The 25,994-nt window shown below is 44.0% G+C and overlaps 1 protein-coding gene across 1 annotated transcript in view; it reads left to right on the plus strand.

Annotated features, from left to right (window-relative positions):
• The first annotated feature begins 493 nt into the window (after positions 1-493).
• The window catches only part of hcn4 (hyperpolarization activated cyclic nucleotide-gated potassium channel 4), a 96,374-nt gene continuing 70,873 nt past the window's right edge, over positions 494-25,994 (plus strand). The window contains exon 1 of the mRNA XM_048263719.1: positions 494-1,199. Within this exon, the coding sequence (XP_048119676.1) occupies positions 514-1,199 (686 nt within the window). The 5' untranslated portion in view covers positions 494-513. The remainder of the gene's footprint in view (positions 1,200-25,994) is intronic.

The following is a 25,994-nucleotide window of genomic DNA, read 5'->3' on the forward strand; positions in this document are numbered from 1 at the left end:
TCGGATGCTGATGTTAGTTACATGTTTGCTTTACATTGTTTGTTATTGACAGCAGATAGCGGTCTTTGCGCAGGGAAGGAAGCATCGTTATTCATGACCTCCGCGTCTCTCCTCTCCATCCTTCGGGTCGCCCTTTCCCTCACATGTCATGCCGAGGTGGCTTCCAGCTTTTTTCATGACTTTATGGTCGCCGGATCAGAGCAATACAGTGCCTTGCAACAGGAGTGTTATGGTGAAACGGGATAGCCTGTCACCCCTGCGCGAAGAGGCATATTTTAACTGTCAGGTAATATTCCAGATGCTCTTCCTGCCCAGGCACCATAGGCAAAGCTGCCCATATCATGTGTATCAGTGTATGGCTCGCATGGTTCTACACTAGCTCCAAAACGTGTCTGTCCAGTCACAAATAGGGAGCTGTGGGATTCGTGGCAATAATCACAACAATAACTCCGTTTCTGGATTTATTTTTTAAATTGTAGAGCTTATTGATCACCTCGTTGTTTCAATGTCATAATGGACAGGTTGCATTCCTCCATGCGTAAAAGGCTCTACAGCTTGCCACAGCACATTGGACAGAAAGCTTCGATCATGGGTGATGAGGAAGACGGCGACAAGGACACCCGGAGGAAGAGCATCAGGATGAAGCCCCTGCCTTCACCGACCTCTGGGGGAAGCTTCAAAGGCATCGGGGAGACCAAAAGCGGAGAGTCGGTGATCATGGAAACGGACATCGGGAGACCCGTAAAGACCAGCTCAAACGGGGATTGCAGGAGGTTCCGGGGCAGCCTGTCGTCTATCACCAGTCGGCATGTCCACGACTCAGACTCGGCGGAGGAGAGGCGCCTCATCACGGAAGGAGATGTCACCCCAAGTGAGGAGAGTCCCCCTGGAGCGATTGGTGGCGGAGCGGATCAAGGTGCGCAAGGCTGTGGAGCTGGAAGCACAAGCGGCGTAGCCCAGCACGGCTCCCCCGACCAGCAGTCGGGGTTCATAAAGTTGGATTGTATGGACCAAATTTTACCAGATGACGAAAGATATTATCAAGCGGGGTTCATGCACAGACAGTTTGGGGCAATGCTGCAACCTGGGGTCAACAAGTTCTCTCTACGGATGTTTGGGAGTGAAAAGGCTGTGGAGAGGGAACAGGAGCGGGTTAAGTCCGCCGGATTTTGGATAATTCATCCATACAGTGATTTCAGGTAACGAACCATCCATGACGTTCTCAAAATCACTATGGGCGTCTGCCTTGATGAGGTGACATCGCTTACACATCCTTCAATTTAAGTTACAGTCTAGAGTGATTGCCTTTTACTAATTCCAATTTTATGGCTCTTAAGCAAAGTAACACTCGCCGTGAGAGCCGGCAAGCTGATGAGCAGGGTATACATAACACACCGGGGCGTAATTAAAATAGCCCAAAATGAATTGAAACCTGTAAGATACAAATGTGTGGCCATATATATATATATATATATATATATATATATATCCATACAATATATATATATCATTTGAACATAAAAGTGCAAGAAAGAAAAATAGAATATCCCCAAATATACTGTATCTAAGAAGAATAAAAAGAATACCCCCAATATATCTAGGCCTAATAGGCTACTGTTTATCACCATGTGCCATTAGCCACAGAAAATATTAAAGGAAGAGATTTTATGCAAGTAATGCAAAAGTAAGGAACACATTTTATGGTATTGTCATTTGACCCCTAAATCATTACAGATAATATCAGATTATTTCACACATAATGCAGAGTCTTATAATATAGTCACATTCATAATCACAGATAGTCACCTTCACTGATATAATTTCATCATTGAAAAAGTTGCATATTTGTTCTGTGGTATTCCTAAACGAAGAACAAAGGCTCAAAACTTTTGTGCCTTTTAAAAGCATTTAATTCCAGCAGTAAATCTTATATAACCACTGCACAAACACGTGAAATGTCAACCTCTAAGACCATAAGTAGTTTTGAACCTGTAATAGGACAGGCTTTTGAAAAAAAAAATCATTGTTTCTGTGTGGGCAACGTGTCATACATTTCCTCTCAGCTGATCTTAACCTGGCATACCTGACTGTGAAAGTGCATTAGGACTTTCAGTGTGTGTGTGTGTGTGTGTGTGTGTGTGTGTGTTCTCACATGCCATTTCCCCTCTCTCTTTATTAATTAAGCCTTGTCCTTGAGGATGACATTGACTACATACATTTGTCGCTGTGGCTTTGTAAGGTATGGTGGCAGTTGCTTATGCAGTAGAGACATGTTTATGGTAGCCCTATAGGCCCCCAGGCATGATATGTTTCCTGGCATGTGATTGAAGGGACATTAACTAGCCCTATTGCTCATCAGAGTAGAAAAACATTGCAGTTAGAAAAAAGTCGAACTAGAAATATTAATGTGTTGATAATGATGCTTAAAATAGCCTACATGTCTTTGTGCATCTCATATTTGCTCAGCATTTTGTTACAGTTAGTTATTTTCTGAGGCTATTTACTCACACATAATGTCCTATTAAAGCAAAAATCTCTATGATATCATAAGATGTGTTACACGCCATTCTCGCACTTTATGTTGTGACACATTCAACCACAACATGAAGTAAGGCAAGGTTTGTTTTATTTCAGCAAGGTAAACAGGAGACGTCAGTTAGCCCCATTTCTGTGACTGTCTCCATTTATCTCTGACTCACCGCGGAGAGACTGGCACAGTTTTACACATAGAAGACACTCTGGAGGTAAAAAAAAGTGTTATGAAATCATTCAGTGATATCATTCACATGTGGTATTGACCTTGAAATGGAGAATATAGAGTAGTTAGTGTTGCACTAGCTGTTTCAGTCTCTGTGTCAGTCTCTGTGCATGACGTGTGACATGTGGGCCTTAAAGATCATTAGAGGCTTACAGATGTGACACATTTATCTCTGTCCTGTCACCAGTACTGACAGAAATGTGTCATTGTTTCAAGACAAGTACACCTGGGTCCAATTAATGTCTGAGAGCCACAGAGCTGGAGTGTGTTGGTTCTGAATCTGTGAATGAGAATCTGTAGTGTCAGTGCAAAGGTGAATCTACTGAGACAGAGAGGATAGGACAGCCACCCGTGTAGCTTTCAGCCCCAAAAACAACCCTGCAGAGATAGGTAGAGAGAGAGAGAGAGAGAGAGGGGAGAGAGAGAGAGAGAGAGAGAGGGACTGAACAGAAGGCGCTCTGAGTAGAGCACAGACTGATTTATTTGCATGTTTAGCTGTCGGTTCTTGTGAGTATACGCAGGCTCCAGCATTGTCTGCGCAGGAGGGGAGCATGAGAGCGATGCGTGTTTGTTTTCTGCCGGAGAGGAAGTGTGAGTTTATCTGTGAGGTGTAACTATGTGTTTTCACGGCGTGTGATTTGAGTGGTGTGAGAATGAGTCTGAATGAGCTGAATGAATGAACGGATGCCGTGTGAAACACACAAACACACTCTAAGCCCCCAGACTGACAATGCTGCACGCCGTCTCCTAAGAGCCAAGGTGAAGGACCCAAGCCAGCCAGCTATTCAGCGAGCAGCATTTCATTTAGAGCCTGTCAGTGTCCAATTCCTCATCTTTGTTTTACTGTAAATTGTGTTTGGCTGCCGTAGCTCGGTGGCTCTCCCTCTCTCGCTGTAGCTGAGGAGCAATCTGCCACATTTACTGCCACAAAGGGCCCATTCCCTTTCATCTGATTGTGTCGATTATCTCTAAACTGTTTGCTTTCTCACATCCATATTTTTTATTGAACATTATTTGTCTTTTGAAGATGCAGTCTTCATACACTTGCAAACATTGCCTAGTTTGACAGAAGTCTTCTCTCCATCTCCACTCTACCACAAGTTAACAGTAAGGTTCATTTCTGGAGTATAATAACTCTATGATCGAGTCTCCTCTATTGCTTTGCTCCCAGCAGATCTCTTACAATTGAAGCATCATTGCCAGGGACTTTTGTATTTTGCCTGTTAGAACTGTAATGTCTGTTTCCGCAGATTCTAAAAATGAGCAGTGGTTTACCTCTAATGAAATAAGTTAACTCTGTTATTTTGAGGGCTTTGTGGCTTGTCTCGCCCAATTAAAATCTCCCCTCTCTCTTAGTCTCAGCTTGCTGTGGAATTATCGGCTGTATCACTATAATTTAGTAATTTAGATGATGCCTTTACCCTTTGCAGTGGAGACGGACCCCCACACCCACACACACACACACACACACACACACACACACACACACACCAGACACGAAGCACAATGCCAAGCTAATGAGTGCAGCTGTGGAATCCCTCCTGTGTTCACTGGAGTGAGAGTGTTTTTTTTCACATCGTTTTTCACCCTACCTTACTAACTCCAAAAAAGCTCAGAGAGTATTGCTCAGAAATGTGTTGCAGCCTGTCCTCAGTGTCAGTTGTACCGTCCAATATAAGCGCTGAGATTGAGCCCCTGTAATGAGGGCCAATGCTGCGGACTGCACCTTTCTGAGCGTTTGCCACCCTGCGCTTAGCCTCAAATCCTTCTGATCTGGTTTGGCTTCAGTGGCTTCAGCTTTGTTACAAGCCTATGGTCAGACTATTGATTAGCAGGGTGCATACAAAACTCAAAATGTGTGGAAGATTTTTAGATGTCCAGCTTGTTCCGAATAGACCTTTGAGACCACAGCTCAATAAATGAAAACTCGCCAAAAACAGAAATACAGCGCTGTGTGATGTTCAGTATTACAGTATGCAATATTGTAACAAGTTACATATTACACTAACTTTTTTTTAAGCGAGTGTAATTTTTCTTGTCAGTGTCAACTTCATGCTTTAACTTCAAAGATTTAGTTTGAGGTAGAATTATATGGTATGAAACGGCATCAGAAGACAGCCATCTTAGTAAGAACCATCACCTAATTTTAAATTAAGAGGGAGAAATTGCCCGAGGCAAAATGTAGGATTACCAGAGAAAGAGAGAAGCAATAAAACTAAACGAAGTTGCAGAACTGAAAGGACATGAAGAGAAAGACAGAAAGAAAGACTTTAAAACGGCCTTGATCATTTCAGGATTGGAGTGACAGGGCAATCATCATCCTAAACTGGTATTTCAGCGTGGTATTTAGGCTCCAAAAAACAGCCAAATCTGTGGTCATATAGCTTGGAGTCACTGTCAACTAGAAACTCAGCCAGCAATATTGTCTCATGTCAAGTATTGTGCAACGTATTCAACAGAAGGGGGGTTGAGGGTTGGCGAGAGAGTAGGACTGGGTGAGGGGGTGGATGGGGGAGTGGGGGGAGTGGGATTGAGGGATGGGGGGAGGGACATCTTCAGAGCGAAAAAGAAGGATTAAAAGCGGCATCATAATCCAGTCCATGGGCTCACTTCCAGCATGCACTGTCTCTTCTGCTCATTTGTTAGCGTGCTTCTCCCGTCTCTTTTTCAGGATGTGATAGCGTGGAAAATAGATGAGGGAGATTGATTGGTGATTTCTACCAGATGAAGGATTGGTAGTAGATTGGGAGAAACCCATGGGCGGGGGGTGTAAGGGATGTGGATGGGAAGGTTAATGGGTTATGCTGCATGGAAGGAAAGAAAAAATAATAAGAAGAAAAAAATAATTCTTCCTCTCGCAAATCTTCAAGGGCCTTTTAATCATCTCGTAATTGAACGCCCTACAGTCCATCTTGGTGCAGCTCTGCATTTCATTTTGCTTCATCCCAAGTATGGAGAAATAAATAAATTAGAAGGAGAGTCTTTAACATTACAGCCCTTTAATGTGGACTCCATCAGGCCCTGTGTGTCTCCGGCACTTAGTGTTGTTTAACCAATCAGAAAGAGGAGGTGAGTTGGAGGCCAACGAGCCTGTCCGTCATCTCTGTACTGCTGTCTCAGTTCTTGAGCTTCTCTCCTCTCCTTCTTTTCCTCTACTCTGCTCTCCTCCACCCTTCTTGCATCCCTTTCCTTTCCTCTCTTCTCTCCTCTCCTTCCCTCTCCTCTCCTCCACCCTTCTCTCTTCCATTTCCTCTCCTCTCACTCTTTTCCTCTCCCTCTTCTCCTCTGCTCTCTCTGTCGGAGCTGTATCTCGTCATGCAGAGGTAGAGCCTGTTCCCTAAAGAGTCTTACCCGTGTGCACAGGTAGAGGAGGGGGAAGGAAGGATGGAGGTAAATAGAGAGAGAGAGAGAGGAAAAGGAAAGAAGGTAAAGAGAGAAGGATGAGAGTGGAGGTAGAGAATGAAGGAGGGTAAACAGATGAATAAAGAAAAGGAGGGAGGAGAGAAGACAGGCAGGGAGAAAGAGATGGAGAAAAAGGAAGGGAGGGATGGAAGATAGAGGTGGAAATGGGGCAGAGAGAGAGAGCATATGATTTAGAAAGGGGGAATTTCTGTTGGAGTGAAAGGGGAAGAAACAGAAAGAGAGAGAGAGAGAGAAATGGATAAAGAAAGAGATACATGGATAAAGAGAGAGAGAGAGAGAAAGAGAGGGTGCGAGAGAAATAGATAAAGAAAGAGAAAGAGAGAGGTGGATGAAGAGAGAGAGGGAGGTTTATTTCTCCTTCTCTGTTCCCTTTCCAGTGGAATACATTAATGCAAAGTGGAGCACAGTTTGTGAGGAGTTCACATATCATAATAAAAGATTTTCAAACGTTGCAAAGAACATCCAACACCTTGCTCTGTCAACGTGCTTGCTAATATTACTTAGCCAGGCAGGCTGCTTATGCTGTTGCATAGGTTCATTATTCCGCAACTGCATCTGTAGACATTGTTTGCCATCCTGACCTATTATCTCGAATATGAATCTAACAAGCCAAACAACGACAGCAGTTACAGGCTTTTCATCTCTCGAGTAGGACAGAAGGCTGTCACAGTTTTTTTCACAGTAGAACCACACAGCTCATGAATGTATTTGTCTCAGCAGCTTCAGACACTGCATACAATAAAAGGCCTCATCCTTTTGTTTAGTTTCAACACATTTGCCAGTTGAAGAAAGATGCAGCCCAAGATTTGTTTATGTCAATGCACCTGTCAGTTTCCTATCACTAATTGGACACAACTGGATAGCAATATAATTGTGATTAAGTGTGAAAAATAAGTCAGTGCATCAAATAGCAGGAAGGAGTACTAGAGTTGTTACTGTGCTCATTCAAAGTGTGTCTGTCGTATATTGCCAGAGGCATTGATTTCTTTGTCTATACTCTCAGCTGTTGTTGGATAGCTTCCATCATTGTCAACTGTATTTATGCATCTGCTACAAACGGTCAGGAATCCAAAGGAACAATAAATACAAACATTCAAGTCACTGCCAGGAAGGCCTTGTAAAACATTCATTTATGCCATGTGCCATTGTGTGTGCGGATGTTTGTGAGGCTTATGAATGCATTTCCTCTGTGTTGAGTGACCAGCAAAGTGGAATCCTGAACTTTGAATGCTTACAGCACTGTAGTACTATTGAACCTACCTGTCATTGGTGTGTGTGTGTGTGTGTGTGTGTGTGTGTGTGTGTGTGTGCGTGTGTGTGTGTGTGCATATGCTTATGCATGTGTGTGTGTGTGCGCGTGAGCGTGTGTGCGTGTGTGCGTGTGTGCGTGTGCGTGTGTCTGTCTCTGCTGCTCTGTTGATGAAGTGAGAGAGAGAGTGATGCTAGGAGGCAGCAGCAGCATGTTCTAGTCTCCGTGAGCCTGTCAGGAAAAAGGAGTCTGACTGAGAGAGAAATTACAGGGAGCTGTGCAGCTGTGTCCCTGACACACTGCATTTTGATGTACACATGCACACACACACACACACACACACACACACACACACACACACACACACACAGATATAGCATTCATCATTGTCATTGCAATGTGTGCATGCCGAATAGATCAAACGTAGGACGTGCAATGTCAAGTAAGGCAAATTAATTCAAGCACGTCATACTACAACTTTTCTGCTGGTTGATACAAAAAGAAAACTCGCAATTTGACATTGCGTTATGGGAAGTCGACCAGTGTATTAAACTGCCTAATTTCCCCCTCCAAAATAACTTTGGATGAGTCATCACAGCACTCACCAGCTATTGTGTTTGGTGCATTGAGACCAATTGTTTAGTAGGCCTGTTGAAGTCCTGAAAAAGATGGCTTGCGCTTGCATTTTTTTAAAGCCTTTTTGTTATATATATATTTTTTTTCTATGCAGATGCACTCCCCTACAAAATCACCCCAGACACTCTTATTCTTTACAAATAAAGCTAATCAAATCTGGTGAAAATTCAGTTTTTTTCAGTCCTGCAACTTTTCTCAACTCTCTATTTCTGTAGCTATATTTATAAACAAATATTGGCATGTCAGTTTTTATCCAATATCGTGCAGCCCTAATGTGCATAGACACAGATGCAACCTCACACACACACAAATGCACACATATGTGGTATGATAATGTTAGGTAAAATTAATAAAATGAAAATAAAATATAAAAGATAAAATTAATGAACACAGAGAGCACATTTCCTCAAACTCAAACAAAGCCAAATGCATTCATATTATGACAAACACAAATACACACACACACACACACACACACACACAAGCAGCAAAGTTGAATTGAGTGACTGTGTTTGATACCTTTGCCCAGGTTGATCACAAATGATCACTGGATGCGTGTATTTTATATTGATCTGTGTGGCGCTGGTGGACGCCCAGGCTTGTCTCTCTGTATCTGTGGGGAAAATGAGACAGAGCAGCACCAGAGATAGGAAACATATCTGCGTTCCATTTCCCAGAGTCCTTTGTGACTCCTACAATCGAGCACCAAGTGAAGAGTTGCCCTTTCATGGCCGTCATTCGCCTTCACAGCAAAGCCATGAGTGTCTTCACTGATATACAGAGAGAGAGAGAGAGAGTGTATGTGAAATAGCCTATGTGTCAGTATGTCAGCTTAGTTTCAGTTTGTCTCCTAATCGAATGAAGAGTGAAAGATCGACTGTATTGGAGCTGTTGAACAGATATGTTGACCCAGAACTGTTTAGAGTGCTGCAAGAAAAATCACTCTTTCTTGCAATCATACAGGCTTCTGGAGTGGAAAACATCCAAACATCAAGCTGACATGACGTCTGTCAGCCCCATATTTGACACCTCCCAGAGCATAGCTGACACTGCTAGTGGCAGAACGGTGCCAGATCAGTGCCAGATCAGAGCCAGACCTGGCACAGTGTCAGATGTATTTGGGTTAGGCCACGCTTCACATAAACATGCAAGTGTGAGACTAGCAGATGGACAGATGACTGTGAGACACAGCAGAACATTAAACACAGCTACCGTCAATATGTGTGTGTATTTGTGTATATGTGTTATGTGTGTGTGTGTGTGTGTGTGTGTGTGTGTGTGTGTGTGTGTGTGTGTGTGTGTGTGTGTTTGTGTGTGTGTCAGTGTGTGTTTGTGTGTGTGTGGTAGTGATTGGGGCTTCTTATTGTCATTATGTCATTTGTGACTGACAGTCCTACCCAAAATATATGATGTCAAGAAAGTGCATTCCTTTTCTCTCCTGTTCCATGGCTCTCTCGCTCTGTGTCTCTGGGGGGTGATGATGCACTGTTTGAACTGAGGCATTGATTCACATGACAGTGATACCCAAGCCTTCAAACATAAATTCAGATGGGACACAGACGTCAATGTGTCATTTACAGTAAATCACATGAGTGGAACCTCATATGATGGATTCCTTGGGCCATAGTCACAACTTCACAGAACTTGAAAGTTCCTGCAATGTATAGATATATTATGCACATAAATATGCACATAAATATTAATATAACACCATGAACACAATTACATGATGCATTTTTATGTTCAGTTTAGAACAGAGAATGTAAGAAAACAGATTTTATGTTAGAGCATCAATGCCACATATTATGGGCTGGACTAGATATTACTAAAATGGAAAGGCATTTTGTCATATATGCCATTGTAGATTCTGTGATGTCGGCCAATATGGAAACATTATTTTAAGAATCTATACTGCCTTATGAAATGGGAAAGCCTCCTGTAATGTCCACCCCTACTCATTCTCTTACTGTCTTTTAGCCATTTTCTCTCTCTTTCTCTCTCCCTCTCTTTCTCTCTCAGTGTCTCTCTTTCTTTTTTAATTTAGTGAAGGTAACACATAGGATTACAGAGAGCTCTGCATGGACCTGAAAGTGGGGTAATCAAAAAAGGCTGTCGTGCCCATCCACCAATATTAGGAGCACGCATCAGAGAAGATTATTACAACACAATTTATTTAATGGAGGGAGGATAGGGAAGCCTCAGAATGATGGGAGGGAAAGAAGTGTGTGTGTGTGTGTGTGTGTGTGTAAATGGCAAAGAGATTTAAATGTACTGTGTGACCTAAGTACAGTTGTTAGGCACAGCAACTGTGCATCTATTCAGAGGTGGGTTTGAGCTTTATATGTCTGAGTGAGTGTGCATGTGTGGGGGTGTTGTCTTTTGTTTTTGTTTGATTTTTTTTTTTCTATTTCAACATGTGGGTCAGGAAGTAACCTACAGTACCGAGACATAGAGAGAGGGTGAGGCCATATTAATCGGGCCACCAGATTACGCAGATTGATCTGATGTGTACATTTTCATAATAGGCTAAGGTCTCTTCGAGGTCTCTGTATAGTGAGTCATGATGGTGTTTTTTTTATACTGACAGCCTTTCTGTCTTTCTGTCTCTTTCTCGTTCTCTCTCTCTCTCTTACGCACACACACACACACACACACACACACACAAAACACAACACACACACACACACACACACACACACACACACACACACACACACACACACACACACACACACACACACACACACACACACAAAACACAAACTCTTTTCTCTTGATTTCTCCATCTCTATCTTTTTGCCCTCTGCAACATCAATTTATAATCTCTCCAGGAGGACACACTACTATGCTTTTATCCATTCTCCATTTTTTCTCTCCCTCCCATTTTTTTCTCTCACACATTTGTGTGGTATTTTTTTTTATATTTCTTCTCACAACCCCGACTGCTATGGTTGTTGTCTCTTGGACCACTGACAAATCTGTCAGTTTCACTTATCTCTGGTAAGAAAATGTACAGCAACACAGAGTGAGAAAAGCTACCCAAAGATGTCACCAAAGAAGAGGAAGAGAAAGAGAGGACAAAAACAGGGGTTGGTTTTGTCTATTTATCACCTCACAACATTGAAAGGCTTAGTGCAGTAATATGCCGCCCCATTTGACCTTTTCTGATCCAAAGAATTCCAGAGGGGCTGTGGTGGCTGTCGCTATGGACACTTGGGTGACTGGTCAGAACATTCCACACCAGGTTATCTGCCTGAGGTGCTTGTGAGATGTGGACACAGCAGACTGTGACTTGACATTTCCCACTGTGTGTAAACATGCTGTGACAGAGGACATAAAGATAGGGTCTGTTCGGTGGGGGACGTCCCAAGCCTGGCGTGACTCAGACGCTTTGTGACAAGAGTAGCTGTGTCTGGAAAACTCAGTGGAAATGTTGTCCATGAGCGTGTCCATGAGCGAGGAGCCACCATCATGGTTGGCTTCCTTACTGAAATCTGCCCTCAGTCTGATGAAATCACAATACACCAATTCTCTATTTCCTGCTTCTGTCTTCAGCAGCTCTTTGTATCTAGTTTTAAATTCCTCATGAGTTGTATCGTTATATGGACATAGATATATTAAATATAATATTCTTATATGGTTATACAGAAAGTTTTTAGGGCAGTACCAGCACATCCACATTTAATCCAAATTTGAGTGTGGTTGTGCCGATGTTTGTAGTGTGATACACTTGTAAATGAATACAATATTGTATATTGTTATATATGGACATTCAGATATATTATATTATGTAGATTCATGTTAGGATGTACAGTATATTTTATTGTAGGCTATATCTGGTTGTGTGAGTTTTGTAGTGACATTGCTTGTGGTAAGCATTGTCTGTTCTATTGTTCCATTCTTGGCAGGGTGGCATCAGGGTGCCCATGGTAATACTGAGAGTAACCTTTTCCTTCTTCCTGAGGAGAGAGCGAGACAAGGAGCAGAAGTGCTTTCCAGTCATAATTAATCTGATGCCACTTGTCTGTCCCCTTTCTTTTAATCCCGGGTGTTTGATTTGTAATCAACGCTGCCCACTGCAGTAATTACCAGCGCTCAACTGACATCTATTTCAGAGCAGAGGATGTCTTTCACACATGCGAGACACACACACACACACACACACACACACACACACACACACACACACACACACACAGGCACACATGTACACACACACACACACCCTGTCCGTGTTCACACACTTTTCTCAAAAAAAAAGAGAGAGAAGGATCCTGTCCTCAGTTCGGAGTGTGTGCTCATCTGCCATTTCTCTCCTGCAGGCTTCAGTCACACACACAAACACACACACACACAACACACACACACACACACACACACACACACACACACACACACCCTGTGCGTGTTCACACAGACCTGCCATGCCAGACGGGCACCGTCAAAGCCTTTACCCACACCTCACCCAGCACTCTGCATTCTCTCTCCATCTCTCTCTTCAAACCTCTTCCTCAGCTCGTCTGTCTTTTTCTCCCTCTCCTCTTCTACCTCTGTGCTCTTCTTTCTCTCTCTCTCTTCCTATCTTTCATTCATCCTCTCTGCCCCCCCTCCTTGTCTCTGCTCCTCCTCATCCCTAGCCCTATCTCTCTCTCAGCCCTGCCGTCTCTATCCCCCTCTCCATCTTCCTCCCTCTATGCCTCTCCGTTCCTGTCACCCCCTCCTCTACTTCTCCTTGTTTTCTGATACCATGCCTCCCAGACCACTTGTCTTTTCTAATAGAGAGACAAGGGCTCAGAGCCTCCCTCTTGTCCTCACACCCCCCACCCTCTCTATCTATCTTCCTCTCTCTCTCTCTCTCTCTCTCTCTCTCTCTCTCTCACACACACACACACACACACACACACACACACATACACACACACACCAGCTTGAAAAGCCCAGGCTGTTTTCACTACCACAGGGCGTGGGGCTGATTTGTTTATGCGCAAATTGCTAAAGTGAATGCAGTCTGCCTTTTATGTTACACACACACACACACACACACACACACACACACACACACACACACATAAACACACACACACACACACACACACACACACACACACACACACACACACACACACACACACACACACACACATAAACACCTGCCTATATATACACACACACACACACACCTTCTCATAGGTAAAGGCACAGCCACCACTGTGATTTTGCATGTTTTTGTCTGACGCCTACCTACTGGCTCCAGCGCAGTGACTCAGAGAGACAGAGAGATGGAGTTACGGATGAGGGCAAGAGAGGGAGAGAGAGAGAGAGAGAGAGAGAGAGAAAGGGAGAGATTGAATGTGGGAGATAGAAGAGGAGACGGAAAGACACCGAAAGACAAAGATATATCGAGAGAGAGGATGGGAAAGAGGTAGGAGTAGAGAGTAGTCAGGGGGGAGAGAGAGAGATGTAATGAGACAGAAAGAGAAAGACAAACAGGAGGACTGACAATGACAGAGAGAGAGAAAAAAAACCCCACCATAGATAGCAAGAGAGGCAGGGAAAGAGCAAGACAGAGCGAGAGAGAAAGAGACAGAGAGAGAGATAGCAAAAGAGGCAGAGAGAGAGCAAGACACAGGGAGAGAGAGAGAAAGCAAGAGAGGCAGAGAGAGAGGGAGAGAGAGTAAAGCCAACAGCTTTGGCTCTGTGTCTCTTTGGCCTGCGGTTGTGAGAGGCGTGCGTGTGTGTGGTGAGTGAGGCGGAGGGAAAGCAGAAGGAGACTGAAGAGTGTGTGTGGCCAGCGGTCTGCTCCGAGCCCGGGCTCCTCTGCAAGTAGCAGGGCAAGCAGACCAGGGTGGGGGGGCTACCGGGTGCCAGCCCCGATCCAGAACAAGGGGTCCCCTCGGATCAGTAGAGTTGGCCTAAACCCACCCGCTTCACACACACAAGGAAACACACTTACACACTCCTCTCTTTCTCCTACACACACACACACACACACACACACACACACACACACACACACACACACACACACACACACACACACACACACACTCATGCACGACACACACACTAATGCACATAGAACACACACTCACACACAGACTACTCAGTCAATTGGCTGATTGAAAGAGACATGTTTCGCCCAGAGACAGATCTTCATCTGTTCTCTTAGCACACACATATATACTCACACACATACACACACACACACACACACACACACACACACACACACACACACACACACACACACACACACACACATACACACACACACACACACACACATACACACACACACAGGGACTCCTCATTTCTCTCCCTCCACAGCCCAGAGGGGTTTGTCTCCTCTGGAGGTAAATTGTGTTGTGTGTCTTGACGCCTCCACCTCCCGTGCCATCCAACCTTCATCGCCCAGCCTCCACTCTACTAATTCTGGACCAGAAAACAAGGGACAATAAGACCAAATTACGCTAAATTCCTCATTCATACACTCAACAGAAAAAGAGAAATGATTGAAGTAACCATTAAACTAGATCAGGGCTTTTCAGTCTGGTGCTAAGCCCTCAGCTCTGGTCTGCTTGCGTGGACACCACACCGCCCCACCACACCACACCAGGCCATGCTATGCTATGCCGCTACACAGCAGAAGGCTCCCCTGCCCTACATATGTGCACAGATCCAGATGATGTAAAAGGGCTTTTCCCCTTCTCCTCTCCTCTCCTCTGCTCTCCTCTGCTCTCCTCTATGCTCCTCTCCTCTTCTGTCCATAAACGGCCGCATAAACGCCCGCTTGGCTTTTAAGCAGCATTAATTTGGGCCGCTGTGGCGATTTGGTCCTCTCCTCCCCCTCCACGCCCCGGAGTCTTTTTTGGACAGGGAGCTGAAGCAAGGCTCTGCAGCACTTTTCTCTCACACACTGTGATGTGTGTGTGTATGTGTGTGTGTGTGTGTGAGGAGGCAGTGGAGATTAAACAGGACTTTATCCACTGAGTAGAGGGGAAAGGGAAGGATTTTCCCCTCTCTCCCTCACAACTTTTTTTGCCTTTTTAAAAAAAAAAATGTATTCGTCTATCATCTCCTCCCTCCCTCTCTCTAACTGGATTTTTTTAGTCCGTGCTCCCTACCTTAGCGATGCTTTCTCCCACATTTCTCTTTTTTTTTCTTACTGTCATCTTTTTCTTTCAATCTTTCACACCCTCTCTGTCTCCTTCGTTTCTCACCCTCTTTTTCTCCATCTGCCGCTGTCTCTTGTTCCGTGTCACTCCCGCACTCCCTCTCTCTTTCATTCCCTCGTTCCGTCTCTCTTTCCTCTGACCTCCTCCATCACCTTGCAGCCCCTGCTTGAAAACCTCGGGGAGAGATGGACAGGCTTTCATGTCGACTGACCCCTCCATTTGCTGATTACATCACCTGTTTTTGGAAGATAATGGTGTGGCTGAAGTGTGCTTGTGTGTGTGTGCTGTGTGTGTGTGTGTGTGTGTGTGTGTGTGTGTGTGTGTGTGTGTGTGTGTGTGTGTGTGCATGTGTGTGTTTGTTTGTGTGTGTGTGTGTGTGTGTGTGTGTGTGTGTGTGTGTGTGTGTGTGTGTTAGGAGGTGAAGGGTCACCCTGAGCCATCGCTAATGCGACTGGTACATTAGACGACACACAGACCCAGAAAGAGATAACATGAGAGAGGAACATCACAGGGAGAGAGAGAGAGAGCAAGAGAGAGAGCGAGAGATAGTTAAAGACAGACAGAGAGACATACAGGCAGACAGAGAGAAACTGCAAGAGAATGTTTGGTGAATAGAAGCTGCTTGATTAGAAAATAGTTAAAGGAAAATTCCGGTATTTAGCACTTTGAGTCCCTTTTCTGTTTTGTTTTGGATGAACTAGAGTGGTGGACACCGAAATGTTGACGATTGGTCCTGCCTCGACCTTTCTGGCTCGTTTTGAATCGCCTTTGACTAGTCAGAGTGGCTGCCAGCAGGCATACTGTAGGCTACACAAACATGTCCTAAAACAACCCTGAACGTTCGTTTTCAAAACTGTGCAACTCACCGAGTGGTTAGTGTTGTTCGTTGATGTTCCAAAACAAGTAGCGTAGCGAAATACAGTTTCTGTCGTGTTTTATTTGGCATTTTGTAAAATCCCATTGATTTCTGTTGGAAGACTCATTGCACGTTGATATTACTGCGCCACCGTCTATGCTTCAGGTTCAAATATTGAGCGGTTGTGAATAGTTCCACAATAGCAAATAAGACGGCTGGAAATCATACATTGTGCCGATATATTTGCTTTTAATAATCAACGAACACCACTCGGTGAGTTGCACAGTTTTGAAAACGAACGTTAAGAGTTGTTTTAGGACATGTTTGAGTAGCCTACAGTATGCCTGTTTGCAGCCACTCTGAGAAGTCAAAGGCGATTCAAAACGAGTCAGAAAAGTCGAGACAGGACCAGTCGTCAAAATTTCGGTGTCCACCACTCTAGTTCATCCAAAACAAACCAGAAAATGGACTCAAAGTGCTAAATACCGGAATTTTCCTTTAAATAGAGAAGTGTGCATGTTTGATCAATTACAGTTGTGTGCATTCACATTTCCCTTTAGCAGAGAGAAGCCTTTTATAGTATTGCCTTTTATAGTATTTACCTCTGTGGTTTATGTGTGTTTATGTATCATTCTCTCTCTCTCTCTCCCTCTCTCTCTTGCTCTCTCTCCCTCATGTTGTTTGGGTGGAGGGCACAGCAGTGAGTTGCTGACTGCAGAGTCTCCTTGTGGAGTCTTTTATACCCGCAAGCGAGAGAGCATGAAAGAGAGAGATAGATAGAGAGCACGCGATAGAGGGAGGAAAAAAGAGAAAGAGAGATTGTGACAGAGTAAGAGAGTAGAGAGAGAGAGAGAGTTAGCGAGAGGGTGGCTAACGGAGCGTATGCTCTCTGGAGCTCTCAAGGGCTCCTGGATCTGTGGGGACAAGGACAGCTACTGGGTGCCTCACCTCTCCTGGCGCCAGACACACACACACACACACACACACACACACACACACACACACACACACACACACACACACAAACACACCTGGGGGTAGGAGAAGAGATAATAAAATAATTGAATAAATAAATTAATAAGTAAGAAGGTTCTCCTTGAAGAAAAATCATTAAATGTGGTTTGTCTTCTTGGTCATTTATTCATGTTTGTTTGTTTTTGTTTTGTGTTTGGATAGATGATGCACTCTCTTGGGCAGGGCAAGAGCACATTTGTAGAGAGAATGACTTTGAAAGACTCTTACTTTGGAAATGTGGGACTGAGTATGCGGTATATAGCTAGTTGGTAGCTATATGCTGGTTCGGCACATTAATTCTAATAATGCCTTCAGCCCATAGCAGGTGTGTGTGTGTGTGTGTGTGTGTGTGTGTGTGTGTGTGTGTGTCTGTCTGTCTGTCTGTCTCTCTCCCTGTGTGTGTGTGTGTGTGTGTGTGTGTGTGTGTGTATATCTCTCTCTCCCTGTGTGTGTGTGTGTGTGTGTGTGTGTGTGTGAGCGTGTTTGTGTAACACAATTCAAGATAAAAATCCATCAGTCTGCAGAATTCAGGGGACAGGTTCCATGCACAGCTTATCTAAAGCTTCCCTGGGGCTTTGCAGGCAAGCTCCTAACACAGTGAGCGCAAACACTACACCTAGCCCTGACCCATCTGGCTGCTAATCTCATTAATGCAATTGTTTTTCTCTCATATTTATTTATTTCCTCATTTTCTGCATGCAGAGTTAGATAACGCAAACATTCCTCAATGGATTTGCCCCCATCTTCATCTGATTAGTAGACCTTTACACAGCTACACACACACATACGCACATACACACATGTACATACACACACGCCCTTCACTTGTTTAGTCAGTGCAACTTAAGGTTTGTTGCAATTTGCCTCTTTCGCCCTCACTGTAGTTTACGCAGACTCCATCTCTCAATCTCTTTATTTCACTCTTTTTCTCTCTCTATCTTTTTTCTTTTTAAACAACTTCCTCTCCCTCCCTTTCTCTCAAATTCTGTTTATTTACCTTATGAAGTGTCTCCTCTTAGAGTATAATACTGCAAACACCACTGTTGGTTGACACAGCACATCAGATGCCTCCCCTGAAATGTACAAACCTACGCATCTGATGGAGGATGCAACTGCAACTTCGCAGTCACTCCGCTTTCTGACGTGCTCAGCATGACTCCCATTGCACATGCTGCAGTCTGTGTTGACACAGAGTACTGTAAACAGATATAAGATTAAGGTCCCATGTGTGAAGCGGGTGCTCTGGTGCCATGGGTTAGCCTCAGTAGCCTGGGGAAAAAAGAGCCATCTTCTTGTGGGAAGTGTGTTTGCATTGCTCCGTGTCCATGCCTGCATGTGTGTGTATCTGAGTCTGAATAATAAAGCATTCATTCACAGATCACAGATGCTACCAGCAGACGTACTATTCACACTCCCATACATCCCTATGACCACACAAACACACACACACAAACACACAGACACAGATTCCCATGGCTGCACCCATGTTTACAGATACTTATTCAAACACACAAGCACAAACACTCCTTATTGTACACACACACACTAAAATGGAAAGTTGAGTGGTTGGCATGGCTGTTTATATATTGTGTTGGATAAGCCAAAGAGAGAAAGATAACATGACAATATAACACCAGTTCAAGAAACAACTGTTCAGTACAGAACATATGGAAATGTATTGTAATATACAAAATACATTATGCAGTCACACCAAAAAATCACTCACTCAATCACTCATGCACACACTTTCACCTGATCACTCATTAAAACACCCACTCACTCACTCACTCACTCACTCACTCACTAATTCACTTTCACCTGATCACTCACTCAAACATATGTGCACATTCCCTCATTAAGAAACACAACAACAACAACAACCACTAGTTTAAATAAAAGCAAAAAAATAATAAATATGACTATGAATAATTCAGGAGAGCGAAACTGCTTTTTTTATATTCATAAGCAGACACAGTTCAATCATTCAATCAGACCCTTTTTAAATACGCAACATTTCCTCAGAGAAGCTCTGTCACCAGGAGCCCTCTCACTCACTCCCTCTCTCTCTCTCTCTCTCTCTCTCTCTCTCTCTCTTTCACACACACACACACACACACACACACACACACACAAACAAACATGCTTAGATGCATGCACAGGCACACACACACGCGCACACACACACACACACACACACACACACACACACACACACACACACACACACACACACACACACACACACACACACACACACACACACTCATACTTGCTCAGGGCAGGTGGGCTGCCCTGATTCAGTCAGTGCAATGCACAATGAAGGGGGGTGCCTCTCAGAGCAGAATAGTCGGCCTGTGTACCTGAAATGACAGACGACCTGCCTGTCTGCCTAGCAATCTCTCTCCACCGTCGCCCGCAGGCAAGAGGAAAGCATCTCATGGGGACCACACACACACATATACACACTCTCACACACACACACACACACACACACACACACACAGAGAGAGACAGAAAGCGAGAGAGAGAGACAGAGAGAAAGAGAGAGAAAAAGAGATCAAGCCAGACACACACACACATTTACAGATATATTGATGTGCATGCATACATAAACATACACACACACACGCACACACACACACAGAGGGAGAGAGAGGTAGATAATGCCAGACATACACACATACACACACATATGTATACAGTCATATAGATGTGTATGAGTACACTTAGACACACATGCACACACCTAAACACAATAGCAACCACCCTCACAGCTTCAAAACTTAATATAAACACACACACACAAAGGTATATACTTTTTGCACCTCTCCACTCTTTGTTTCTTCTCAGGGGATTTGTATTGGTGTGTGTGTGTGTGCTTGTATGTGTGTGTGTGTGTGTGTGTGTGTGTGTGTGTATGTGTGTAGGTACCATCCCAAAGCTTCGTGCAGGGCGAGGGGTGTGAGAGAGGCTTCTCTTGTAGCCAGAGGCACTCTGAGAGGGTGAAAACATGTCCTCCCACCCCCCAGGGATGACTACAGTGTGTGTGTGTGTGTGTCTGTGTGTGTGTGTGTGTGTGTGTATGCGTGTGTGTGTGGAGGGGGTCAATTGAGAGACTGATGTAAGTGTGTGTGTATGTGTGTGTGTGTGTGTGTGTGTGTGTGTGTGTGTGTGTGTGTGTGTGTGGTTGGTTGGTTGTTTTCCTTGTTGCTGTTGAAATGTCAGGAGCTTGTTCCCGTTCCTGGGTCAACTCAGGTGTGCTCCATCAGCTGGGGTCACTTCTCTGCCTTTTCTATTTCTCCCTCACAAGCTCCCTCTCTTTCTCTCTCATTCTGGCTCTCACTATCCCTGTCTTTCTCTCTCTCTCTCTCTCATTCTGTCTCTCGTTGTCTCTCTTTCTTGCTCTCTCTCTCTGGCTCTTACTACCCCCCCCCCTCTCTCTCTCTCTGGCTCTTACTACCCCCCCTCTCTCTCTCTCTCTCTGGCTCTTACTACCCCCCTCTCTCTCTCTCTCACTGACTCTCAATGTCTTTCTCTCTTTTGTTCTCTTCATGTTTTCCCTTTTTCTCTCATTCTTTCCCCATTCTCTTTTCTGTCTCTCCCTCTTTGTCATCCTTTGTCCTTAGTCTCATCTTCCATACCTTTACTATCCATTTTTCTTCCTGTTACTCACTCTCTTTTCTTATTTCATCCCTCTCTTTCTCCCTCCCTCTCTCTGAAACTGTATCACACTCTTGCTCACTCTCCCTTCCTCTCTCTCTCTCTCCCCCCCCCTCTCTCTTTCTCTCTCTCTCTCTTTCTCTCCCTTTCTCCCTCCTGCGGGGACGTTTCCCCTGAAGAGACATCACCTCAGAGGACACTGCCTTTTGTTTCAGATGAGATGGTATAAAAAAAACCTGACATTCACTGGTGCCGCACGTTCCTCTGCAGCATAATGTGTGTGTGTGTGTGTGTGTGTGTGTGTGTGTGTGTGTGTGTGTGTGTGTGTGTGTGTGAGTGTGTGTGTGTGTGTGTGCGTGTGTGTGTGTGTGTGTGTGTGTGTGTGTGTGTTTATCAATATGTCTTTGGGTGCATGCTTTCCTGGTCTCAGACTATCCTCTGACTTCGCTCTTTCACCCATTTTTACTGTCTATTGTTCTGTATATCTATTTTTTCCCTCTGTGTTATTCTCTGTCTTTCCATCTGTTCCACTCCTTCAGCTGTCTTTCTCTCTTGTTTTGCTTCCTTTCTCTCTTTCTCTCCATTTCTCTCTCTATCTCTCTCTCTCTCTCTCTCTCCATCTCTCTGTATTTATAGACCAGCTTCTTTCCTCCACCTGGGGTGTCCAGAGCATAACTAAGTGCAGTAAATGGATCCCTGCTATGTTTAAGTGGGATGACTCGCTACGTGAGTGGGCAGTGAGGAAGAGCTGAGAAGGGAAGGACTGACATACGAACGGGCACACTCTCTTGCTCTCACACACACCTACTTTCACAAAGCATACTTTTTAAACACACACAGATAATAGCAGACAAGAATAAATAAAATCAAGAGGAACAAAAAAAACTATATAGAAATAAATAAATACATAAAAATAAAAAGAGGAATTAAAATACATATAACAGACATAAAACACATCATCACAGACACTCTCTGTCTCGCTCTGTGTCTCCCTCTCTCTCGCACATGCACACGCATACACACACACACAGAGTAATGCATGCAGGTAAATAGGTGGCAGGTGCAAGGAGGGCACTGGGACCGGTTTGACCTCTGCAGGTGTAAATGGCTGCAGCTCTCTCCATCCATCACACTGTGCAGTCACCCAGACCACCAGAACCCCTTCTTTACTGGGTATCATTTCACATGGACCCCTTCTTTATGAGGTATCATTTTACATGGACTCCTTCTTTATAGGGTATAATTATGGCCGCCGCGCAGCACAGATTTTTTTTTTCTTTTCTTTTTCACATGGCCAAATTTCCGTCAAGGATTCCTGGGACACTGAAAGACCGGGGTACACGAAACTTGGTGTGCATGTAACCCCACATGGATAGCATTGAAACATCGTTTTTCGTTTTGATCTGTAGCCCCCCCACTGGACTGGACCCCCCGAAAGGAGGGTAGGGCAGACAGTTTTCTGTGAATATCTCGAGAACCGTAGGGTTTAGGAGGACCACCTTTCTTTTGTATGTTGATCTCAAGGGGCCATGTCAACCCATGTCGACAGCACTCATTTCATGTATAAGCCACCTAGTTAAACACAAAAAAGTAAAAATGAGGTGTAATGTGTGTATGTTGGTAATCGCAGGTATCTGTGACCTAACAAAGTCAAAACTCCACGAAATTGGAATTGTAGGATCATTATGACACCCTCTGAATGCACGCCAAGTTTCGTGGAAACTTTCATGGGGGGCCACACAATAAATTAATTTATGTTACGATACACCAACTGGCCTGTAGGTGGCCGGAGACAGTTTTCTGTGAATATCTCGAGAACCGTAGGGCCTAGGAAGACCACCTTTTTTTTTTGTATGTTGGTCTTAAGGGGCCATGTCACCCATCCCATTACCACTTTTTTTCATGTATAGCGCCACCTAGTTAAAATTAAAAAGCAAAAGAATTAGGTGTTTTCATCACAATATCTCTGGCTGACATGGTCAAAACGGCACGAAATTGAAAGTGTAGGATCATTATGACACCCTCCGAATGCATGCCAAGTTTCGTGAACTTTCGTTCATGGGGGGCCTTACAATAAAATAATTTATGTGTACATTTAGTGACCATTACACCAACAGAGTTTTCTGTGAATATCTTGAGAACCGTGGGGCCTAGGATGACCAATTTTTGCGTATGTTTGCCTCCAGGGTCATGTTAACCCATTCCATATGCACACATGTGCATAAACAGATACACACGCACACACATACATTCACAGTAATCATATGTATGACACATACTCACACAGTAGACATATGTACGCATGCATGCACAGGCACACACACACACACACACACACACACACACACACCCACCCACACACATAAACATAAACATGTACACGCAGACATGCACACAATTCAAGAATTTCTCAGAATTCTTGTAATAATTACAACAGGCAAGGTGGGGGTGGGGTTGTATAAAATTAATTTTACATGTGAAATCTATGAACTAATCATATTTTGGTACTTGTTGTCTAGTAGATACTAGTGAGAATTGAGTGTGGATAATGCAATTTATTGAGACAGTTAGAATCATATATGCCTTTCAGCGTGATTTATTTTTGTGGAAAAAATGTGCTGGACTGGGCGTCGGTCATATTTTGTACCGCTCTGCGGTACATCTAGTTTTACATGGACCCTCCTTGATAAGGTATCATGTTACATGGACCCCTTCTTTATAGGGTATCATGTTACATGGACCCCTTCTTTATAGGGTACAGTTTTACATAGACCCCTTCTTTATAGTGTATCATTGGACCCTCCTTGATAAGATATCATGTTACATGGACTCATCCTTTATAGGGTATCATTTTACATGGAGTCCTTCTTTATAGAGGGTATCATTTTACATGGACCCTCCTTGATAAGGTATCATGTTACATGGACTCCTCCTTTATAGGGTATAATTTTACATGGAGTCCTTCTTTATAGAGGGTATCATGTTACATGGACCCCTTCTTTATAGGGTATATTTTACATAGACTCCTTTATAGGGTATCATGTCACATTGACCCCTTCTTTACTGGGTATCATTTTTACATGGATCCCTTCCTTATAGGGTGTAATTTAACATGGACCACTGTGCTTTCATGACTGTTGATGCTGTATTTATTTAAAAGATTATTTACATTAATACATCCAGTTTTTTGAATAAGTCTTATGACAACAGCCAAAATATTTTCATGCTCACAAGCATGTGACGTGACATGATATGGTACTGTATCTAACATTATATGTAACTATTATTTGAGTGATTGTTATTGGCAATGGTGATGGGACACTGCTATGATATTTCACAATAAATGTAAAACTGTAAAGCAGTACGGCAATCTTAATGATTAATGGCAATATGGTGCAATTGCCACAAACTGTTCGTGGCTTGATTAAGATTTCTGACATCGGCAGTCTCTAATATAGTGAAGGGATTCATCTGTTCTATGAAGCCTTCTCTTGAAATGTAGTTGTCCTTATATGCAACTACCTTATATGCTACTACTATTTACCAGTCTGTTTGTCTAACCGAACACAACTAGAAGTGAGTGTTGTAATTTGTATATTCTAATATTATACTGTAGGAGATATCAAAGAAAAAAGAGTTTTAGGAAGCAAAGATTGTTCCATGGGGTTTGAATAGGGTTTTGGAGAGAGCTACCAAATAAAAGCATTCTCGTGCACATACAGTGCATGTTCTCATAGTATAATATGGATGCTTATCATGCCACACAGATGAGTAGACACATGCTTGCATACACATACAGTACACACACACACACACACACACACACACACACACACACACATACTGTACACACACAAACACAGACGCACACACACACACACACAAACAAACACACACACACACGCAGAGGGCTTGCATGTACATGCACACACACACACACACACACACACACACACACACACACACACACACACACACACACATACACACAAATAAACACACACACACACAGAGGGCCATATTATGTACCGGAGAGAGTTAGCCCATGTATTTCACATAAAGTCACACACAACGATTAAACATAAAGAGTGTATCTTCAAGCACAGTGCTTTGCTCTGTAAATAGTGCAGAAAGAATGGCACACGCTTCCTTGCACCATGTTTGTGCACAACCTTCACCCACTCATTATTTCCATCACTTTGTCACTCCATCTTTCCATCCCTCCTCCTCCTTCTCATCCCTCTCTTCTTCTCCTTTCCTGACTGATCACACTATAGAGTTTATTCTCTGTGCCCTCCGCTGTTTCTGGAATCTTTTACGTTCACCAATACCTGCATCTCGTTTTACAGATCCTCCCTCCATCTGTCCCTATTTCTCTCCTTTAGGTATATTCCTCTATCCCTCTTTCTCTGTCTCCACCTTCTTCTTTCCCTCCCCTCCTTTGTCTCATCCTCTTTACTTACCACTCCACCCTTCGTTCTCATCCAACTTTTCCACCCTTTCTCCTTCCCTCCATTTCACCCTTGTGTCCCTCTCTCTATCACTCCATTCTTCCCTCTCTCCCTCGTGTCCCTGGCTCATGGGCAGAGAACAGGTGGAACTCACGCAGGTGCGTCGCTCCCTGGGGTCCCCCTCCCACTGTCTCGCTGTTCTGCGTCTCACCCTTTCCCGTTCTCTTTCCGTTCCCTTCCTTCCGGCTCAGGAGAGCGGACACAGCGGACTACAGGAGAGTAGAGCAACTCTCTCCCTGTCCTCCATTTCCACGCTCACAGAAAAAAAAAAACACAGACCACAGGGGTTGTCTGCTAGACAGCCCTCCTTTTTTTTCTACCTCCTGGTGTCTGAGCTCAGTTCTGGTCCGACCCACTTTGAGGCTCCCTGTTGGGTTCTGAGAAGTGTTAGTACAGGCAGAGGACTTAGTGAGGAGGTGCGTCCAGGTGTCAGCACAGCAAGAAATGATGAGATACATAAAACCCAGCATTACGGCCGTGTTGTTGTGAGCGTCCGTTGTGTTTCTGTGCCAATCTGATTCGCGTGCGTAATTTCAGTTCACAAGGTTTTCTTGACATTCTAGAAACAAATGTCATTATCGGCGAACAACGCCCCCCCCCCCCCCCCCCTCTTTGAAGTTTCTTTGGTTCTCCTGGGCTTAAAGTCTTAACAAGACAAAAGTCAGTGGTGGGAACGTCTCACTAAATATAACTCCGCTTGACAGGATTCTGA

The sequence above is a fragment of the Alosa alosa genome, chromosome 14, assembly GCF_017589495.1.
Source record: "Alosa alosa isolate M-15738 ecotype Scorff River chromosome 14, AALO_Geno_1.1, whole genome shotgun sequence".
Taxonomy (NCBI): domain Eukaryota; kingdom Metazoa; phylum Chordata; class Actinopteri; order Clupeiformes; family Clupeidae; genus Alosa; species Alosa alosa.